Source organism: Cebus imitator, unplaced genomic scaffold, assembly GCF_001604975.1.
Source record: "Cebus imitator isolate Cc_AM_T3 unplaced genomic scaffold, Cebus_imitator-1.0 Scaffold289, whole genome shotgun sequence".
NCBI lineage: Eukaryota > Metazoa > Chordata > Mammalia > Primates > Cebidae > Cebus > Cebus imitator.
Window position 1 is genome coordinate 1,455,001 of NW_016107604.1, and position 8,162 is coordinate 1,463,162.

Sequence of the window (8,162 nt, forward strand, 5' to 3'; positions counted from 1 at the left end):
GGACTAGGCAGGTCAAAGACGACCCAAGGAGGAGACTTAGTGAAAAAGAGCTCAGAGGAGCCTCCTCACTAAAGTTTGGTCAAGGAGACAGTCTTTGTCAATACTCAGCTGGTTTTCCCTTTGTACCACCATGTGGCGCCCTCCCTTCCCCCATTCCTTCAGTCATAGGCTCTTTAAAAGAAAATAATGAAATTCAGGTTATGGAAATTCTAGGAAGGGGCGACCCCTCCCACTTCCCCCTTCCCCCTTCCCCCCTCCCTAGTTGCGGAAGGCAACGGACTACAAATTCCCTACGCTCTCGCGGGGCTACGATGCGACCAGCCCTCCCCCGCATTCCGGAGTCTTGCGCCTGCGCAGAAGGCAGAAGGCCCTGCGCTGAGCGAAGGGGGCGGAGACAGGACTACGCGCCAGGAGTAGGAAGAGGAGGAAAAAAGAGACCATAGATTCCCATCCTGGCCTAGAGCGGCCCTTAAAGTGCCAGGGAGAGGAGGGCGGGCGGGGACCACTACAGAATTGGCCGCCGGCGGTATCATGGCGACCCGGAACCCCCCTCCCCAAGGTGAGCGGCCAGGGCCTGAAGTGGTATCTGGGACGCGGCTCACAGCTCTCGATCTTGCTCCTATGGCACCTCTTCCTTCCCCTGCCCTAGGAGTCTTCGAGCTCTATTGTTTATTTTTAAGGCAGCCCCTTTGAGCACCCCCTTCGAGTTAGACTTTTTCCTCCCCTCTCTGCGGAACAAAAGCGGAGAGCCACCCCCCACCCCCAGCACAGCCCTACCTGCCTCTTGCCTTACCTTCACCGCTGGCCCATCATCTCCATCTTCAAATGTATTATTATTTTTCCTTTTTTTAAACGTCTAGACTCTGAAGTGATTTCGCTGGGCTCCAGACTAGTTCTCAGAGGAGGACCCCTCCCCACCCCCACTTCTCCCACTGATGAAAATGGACCCTGCACTGACCTTGACCTTACTAAGATTTGGAGTGGGGGTGACCCCGCACTACTGTGTCATTCTGAGTTGGCCCTGGCTTCTTGACCCCAGGCCGGTCACTGGGCCTTTGGGAAAGCAGATGGGGGTCATTGTTGCAGGGCCCTTTACTCTTGAGGCCGTGGTCTCAGGAATTAAGTAAAGTCAGTAGTTTCCATCTGGGCATTTTTGGCTGTAGGCCAAAAATGAGTTGCAACAGATTTTTTAGAAGATGTATGGGACATTTCTGACTTTTGATTGACTCTACATATATTTTTTCCATTTTGCTATTTTAAAGAATATGAAAGTGATGACGACTCTTACGAAGTGTTGGATTTAACTGAGTATGCAAGAAGACACCAGTGGTGGAATCGAGTGTTTGGCCACAGTTCGGGACCTATGGTAGAAAAATACTCAGTAGCTACCCAGATTGTAATGGGTGGCGTTACTGGCTGGTGAGAACAATGTCTTTTTCATTAAAATTCATTTGGGGGCTTGACACTGCTGTCCTTTCAAACATGGGTGAGAGTCACTGAACATTCAGTGGGTCTACACTGTTAATTCCAGAAGAGGCTTTTCTCTGAGTTAAAATTGGTGTAATCTGCATTCCCAGACTCCCTGTTGGGTTTTGGTGATCCCCTCCCCCATGCTCACCACTGTTCTCTCTTCCCTCCTCACCCTTTTTTTGATTCTTTATATGCTTTCCCCATTCTCATGTTCAGCAAATGTCGTGGATCCGATTCAGTGATAGTAGATAGGAAGAAATATATGAGTTAATTATATGTAAATTTTTACATTTCATTCAGTGCTAACTACTGAAAAAAACCTAAGAAACTCCCACGGTAGAACTGGCCTCTAGTATTGTCAGCCTTGCAGAGAGCAGTGTAAAAATGCTCTGCACAAATTATTGGTGATGATACAGATAATTCTGGGTTTTTCTTTTGTGGGCTCGTTCAGATTATGATAACTCTTTGGAAAAGAGCTGTAGAACATTAGTTCTGTGTTGAAATTAAAGATCTGATTGCTTACTTTGTAATATTGTGGCATCCATTAAGAGGTGGTTAATAAGCATCAGCCTGATCAGTTAACATTTCAGACCACGTGATAACACAATGGCTACTGTGACTCTAATTCTGTTCTTATATTAAAAAGACTAGCCAGATAACAAGGGGCAGAAACAAATTTCACTGTTTTGAAAATGTTTGTGATTGTAGAGAAATTTTGGAGTTAGTGAGGGTGCTTAACTTGTGCATAAGCATTTTTTCTTACATTCTCATTTAAGTTCATTTTACATTGATTTAATGGAAATATTTACATGTTTCCACTTGATAAGTATAACAATGAGTTTTTCGATTTGTGTTTTACATGCACTTTGGAATAATGACACACTCCCCTATGCCTTTTTGCAAATGCCATTTTATGATAGAAATACTGATTGTGAAGATTCTGTGGTGCAGAGGTGTGGTATTTATTCATGATATGTACTTATTAATGCTGCTGCGGGAAAAAAGCCCGCAATAAAAAGAGAGATGCCTGTCAGGGCCTGGTCATTCAGATAATTCTCCATAGGCTGATTAGTTCCTCTGGCCCTGTAATTCAGGGTATGGCTCTCTGCTTAAATAATCTCACAATTTAGTGCCATAAGTGATTGGTTAATGTCAGTCAGTGCCTAAAGCCTACTTTTAAAACAGACTAAAAAATAATTGAGAAATAGAATTACCAAGTCATTTCATGGTTTCTCCTTGGAGAGCAAGCTCCTTGTAGACCAAGCCCCATCATTCGCAGAAGTTTGCTCGGAAAGGCTAGAGACAGAGCAGTAGGAAATATGTTCATTTTAGTGACTGATGCCATCAAGCAATGGATACACATGCTTGTGGAGCACAGTCCAAGGGATATTGTGGCTGCTGGCTGCTTTTTCTGTTCCCTTTTCTGAGCCTTTGTTGCTGACTCCCCTATTGAGGGGCACATTATAGGAATACAATCGTCCCTCAGCATAGGTTACCAAAATCTGTGGATGCTCAAGTCCCTGATATAAAATGGCATAGTATTTGCTTATAACTTACACACACTCTCGTATACTTTAAATCATCTCTTAATTACTTATAACACCTAATGCAATGTAAATAATGTAAATGCTATGCAAATAGTTATGTGGAATTTTTTTAATTTGTGTGATTTTTTATTTTTATTTTTTTGTCTTTTTTTAAGTTTTGTACCCCGATTGGTTAAATTGTGGATGTAAAACCTAGAGAGGATGCGCGCGCACACACACACGCGCACACACACACACACACACACACACACACACAGTGTTGGTCCAGGAGCTGTATAATAGAACTCAAATAATACAAGTGATTTGTTGCAATGACTTTATTCAGTGTAGTAAATTTTTGCAATTTTCTTAGGATGTAAAACTGATGTGATATTGTGGTATATTAAGGAGGAACAGTTAAGAGGCATTAACTTGACCAGGTAGCAATTTAGACCAATTCAAGACGTGAATAGGAGGCTGAGGAGATTTTATTTAGCTGTGGGTAACTGTAGGCTTTTGATCATGACAAAAAAAATTAAACTATTATCAGGATGGATGATTGCTAGGAGAGATGGGAGGTGTCAAGACCAGTTACAGGGCCCTTAGAATGGTCTGGAAACAAGGTAATGATGACTTTCAGAATGGAAAGAAGACAGTCAAATCACGTTTTGGAGATAAAGTATATAGTACTGTCGAGGTCAGGCATGGTGGCTCATGTCTGTAATCCCAGCACTTTGGGAGGCTAAGGCAAATCTCAGACATTTAGGGTAGATGACCTGAGGTCAGGAGTTCAAGACCAGCCTGGGCAACATTGTGAAACCCTGTCCCTACCAAAAATACAACAATTAGCCGGGTGTGGTGGCAGGTGCCTGTAATCCCAGCTACTCGGGAGGCTGGGGCAGGAGAATTGTTTGAACCCGGGATCAGAGGTTGTGGTAAGCCAAGATCTCGCCACTGCACTCCAGCCTGGGCAACAGAGCGAGCTCCATCTCAAAATAAATAAATAAAATAACAGAAATTTATTCTCTCACTGTTCTGGAGGCTAGAAGTCTGAAATCAGGATGTCAATAGTGTTTGTTCCTTCTTGGAGGCTCAGAGGGAGAAATCTGTTTTTTGTTTTTTGAGACGGAGTCTTACTCTTGTTGCCCAGGCTGGAGTGCAGTGGTGTGATCTCGGCTCGCTACAACTTCCGCCTTGCAGATTCAAGTGATTCTTCTGCCTCAGCCTCCCTGCGTAGCTGGGATTATAGGCATGTGTCACCACACCCGGCCAATTTTTGTATTTTTAGTAGAGGTGGGGTTTCTCCAGTGTTGGTCAGGTTGGTCTGGAACTCTCCACCTCAGGTGATCCGCCCACCTCGGCCTCCAAAAGTACTGGGATTATAGACGTGAGCCACCGTGCCTGGGCAGAAATCTGTTTTATGTTTCTCTTTTAGGTTCTGGTGGTTGCCAGTAATCCTTGTCATTCCTTGGCTTATAGACGTATTACTCCAGTCTGCTTCTGTTGTCCTGACAGATGTCATCCCTCTGTGTGTGTCTTTATTGGATTAAAGGCCCACACTGTTCCAGTATGATCCCATCTGAAGTCATTACATCTGCAGTGACTCTGTTTTCTTTCTTTTTTTTTTTTTTTTTTAAGACGGGGTTTCCCCCTGTTGGTCAGGCTGGTCTTGAACTCCCGACCTCAGGTGATCCGCCCGCCTTGGCCTCCAAAGTGTTTGGATTACAGGCGTGAGCCACCATGCCTGGCCAACTCTGTTTTCAAATAAGGTCACATTTAAGAGGTTTGGGGAAGGATGTGAATTTTGGGGGCAGGTACCATTCAACCCAGTGCAGAAGGCTAGAGTTAGAAATATAAGATTCATTTGCACAGTATGGATCTGGAATGCTGAAGGGAATGTCAGCTCACTGAAGGAGTGAATTAATCACAAAAGAAATAGGGGGGCTGACACTCTTAACAGGGTAGATGAGACACAAAAAAGATTTAATGTAAAAATAGGGAGATGTAGATAAGGAGGCCTTTAGAAATGTGGGCTCAAGTGTAGTCATTGAGGTGGAACAACAACTGGACCTGAAAGGGTAGGAAAGCTTTAGATAGGCAGAGCTAGGCAGAAACCCCTAGAAGCAGGGAGATTAATAGCTTGAGCAAAGGTGTGACCTATTTGGAAGTTAATGGGGTTGGAGCAGAAGGTTAAGGTAGAGGTGGGGGTCAACCATGTGTATGGACCATCTTGACTGTGTTAAGCAAAACAAATTACTTTTATTATGGGAGGTTTCAGCTTATACAAACGTAGGGGCTGGGCGTGGTGGCTCACGCCTGTAATCCCAACACTTTGGGAGGCCAAGGTGGGTGGATCACCTGAGGTCAGGGATTCCAGACCAGCATGCCCAACATTGTGAAACTCCATCTCTACTAAAAATAGAAAACTTAGCTGGGTGTGGTGGTGCACTCCTGTGATCCCAGCTACTTGGGAGGTTGAGACAGGAGAATTGCTTGAACCCAGGAGGTGGAGGTTGCAGTGAGCCGAGATCGCGCCATTGAACACAAACCTGGGAAAAAAAAAAGAAACTAAAAAAAAAAAAAAAAACAAATGTAGGCGAAGTGTAATGAACCCCTGAGTACTCGCCATTATTTTAGTAGCTGGTCCTTTTTCCTATAAATTCCCCTCCTCTTCTCTCCATCCCTTATTTTAAAGCAAGTCGCAGACACTTTAGATTGTGCATTTTTAACTAGACTATATAACTAAGGGGAAACATTGAGGTTTCTGAGCAGGTAACAGATGTGATCAAAAGAAATGTGAAGTTGTAAGATTTTATTAGGAAAGCAGTGAAAAGTAGAAGAGAGAGAGGGTTTAGTACATAATTGATTGTTTTCATCTTTTGTTATTTCTTTGATTAAAGGTGTGCAGGATTTCTCTTCCAGAAAGTTGGAAAACTTGCAGCAACTGCAGTAGGTGGTGGCTTTCTTCTCCTTCAGGTATGTCAGAGTCTTAAGCACTTGCCTTTGCTTACATAGAAGGTGGAATTTTTCTTTTAGGCATCAGTTTATGGAAGAGCTACAATGAGTTTTGAAAGCTGACTTTTGTCTTGAAAGATAACAATTTAAATATTTCTGAGTTATTAAGCATAGTTTGATCCCAGCTATTGAAAAGGCAGCCATTGCCAGACACATTGGCTCATGACTGTAATCCCAGCACTTTGGGAAGCCGAGGGGATCAGATCCCTTGAGGTCAGAAGTTCAAGACCAGCCTGGCCAACATGGCGAAACTCCAGTCTCTACTGAAAATACAGAAATTAGCCAGCGTGGTGGCACATGCTTGTAATCCCAGCTACTCGGGAGGCTGAGGCAGGAGAATCACTTGAACCCGGGAGGCGGAGATTGCAGTGAGCCGAGATCGTGCCATTGCACTACAGCCTGAGTAACAAGAGTGAAACTCTGTCTCAAAAAAAAAAAATTAATTATAATCTTATTTCTGAGAGGCAGGTGGATTTGAAGTTTTAGTTTTGTTCATATTTGCCATTAGAGGATGTTTATCAGGGCATTATCTGGCATTCATGTCTGTTTGGCATATATTTTTTCAAAAATATCATTCTTTGAAGATCAAATATAGTAAATTGAAAAATTGAAAATCTCTGGGAATGATTGTGAGCAGCACTTTTAAAGATACAGAGAACTGTCAGTTGTACTAGATTTTTAAAAATGATTGATGTTCATAGCAACTAAAATCTGAATTCAGCACCTAAGCTGTTGATCGTGTAACAACCAGTATAATCACTTTAAGTACAAAGGGACTGGATCTGTATGTATGAAGGACAGATTTTGAGTTGTTCACTGAATAGCCTTTTAAAAAATATATATATTTTCTTTCTCTTGGTGACATTATTAGGAATAATTGCTTATTACTTGTGGTAAGAGATGGAAAAGAAAATGATAAATATCTAAACTTGGTTATTTGGATGAATATGCCAGCATTAGTACAGATAATTTTACTTAAGCTGATTTTGACTTGGGTTTATATGGAATCAAGAGCATATTTTATTCTATAGCTATTTTGAAGACTCAGTTGTCATTTCTGTTAGCGTAAAAGGGTACTGGACTGAAGCACAGTTTCCTAAAATGTTCACAGAATGGAGAGAAGTGTATATTTTAATCCACTCTGCATGTCAGTTTTTCAGAAGTCCATTTCAGTTCACTCAGTATGCACCATTCAAATCCATATTTTGCCATTGCTACCTCCCACTTTTCTACATTTAGTGCACATATTCTTTGAAGTTTTTAAGGCAGAACAACACAGGACCTATCTGCTTCAAACCAGTTTTTGCCACAAATATAACTAACCTTGAAAATTCAGTAGAAGGAAAGTGAAAGAGGAAATAAAGTAACAAATGGCTTTTAGGCTAATTGCCTAATATTCTTTAGGCCCACTTTCATATTTTTGTGACCTTTCTTATATTTAAAGATAAATATTAGTTTATTTAAAACTTAAAGCTTTTCTAGTAACAATATTGTTTTCCAATAGACATTTATTACACTGCCATCTTAAAATACACAGTCTCTTTTTAAAAAATTTTTTGGAGTTATTCATGCATGTAATTCAAAGGGCCAAATACTTGTGCAAGGCTTGTTGCAGATTAGAGTAATCCTCTGCCTCTCTCACTACCCCCATTTTTCCATCCCTTGAGACATCTACTTTGAATTCTTAACTGATTCTTAAGGTAGTTATCTCCTTTTCCCTAAACAAGTTAATTGACATTTCTTGACCTTTCAGTTTTAGGTGTTAACTGTTAGCTTCCCATTATGGAATAGGACAATTTAGCTATCATCTATTGACCTATTTTGTTTTCCCTACACCTCTCCTTCCAATCTCACATACTTGAATGCTTTGTTCCCTCTCGCTTAATCATCTGAGTGTTGTTATTCATAATTGTGTTAGATCATTCATTACATGGAGTTCACTGAGCTTCTTGAACCTGTGAATTTATGTCTTGTTTGGGAAGATTTTGACCTTCCCAAAGTGCTGGGTGCTGGGGGCTTTTGGCTTCCCGCTCTCTTCCGCCTTGTCCCTTCTATTTGGCCATTATTTCTGTTAGGAAGTTTGGGATCCTTTCCTTTCCTTTCCGCTTTCTTCTTTCTTTTCTTTCTTTCTTTTTTTTTTTTTTGACGGAG

General features: G+C 41.8%; 1 protein-coding gene across 2 annotated transcripts in view; it reads left to right on the forward strand.

Moving 5' to 3' along the window:
* Nucleotides 1-370: 370 nt before the first annotated feature.
* Nucleotides 371-8,162, forward strand: part of FUNDC1 (FUN14 domain containing 1) — a 20,014-nt gene continuing 12,222 nt past the window's right edge. Inside the window, exons 1-3 of one of the 2 annotated variants that reach the window (XM_017502052.2) lie at nucleotides 371-559; nucleotides 1,263-1,419; nucleotides 5,897-5,972. In XM_017502052.2, the coding sequence (XP_017357541.1) occupies nucleotides 532-559; nucleotides 1,263-1,419; nucleotides 5,897-5,972 (261 nt within the window). In that variant the 5' untranslated portion in view covers nucleotides 371-531. The remainder of the gene's footprint in view (nucleotides 560-1,262; nucleotides 1,420-5,896; nucleotides 5,973-8,162) is intronic. The other variant, XM_017502053.2, reaches the window with a different exon arrangement.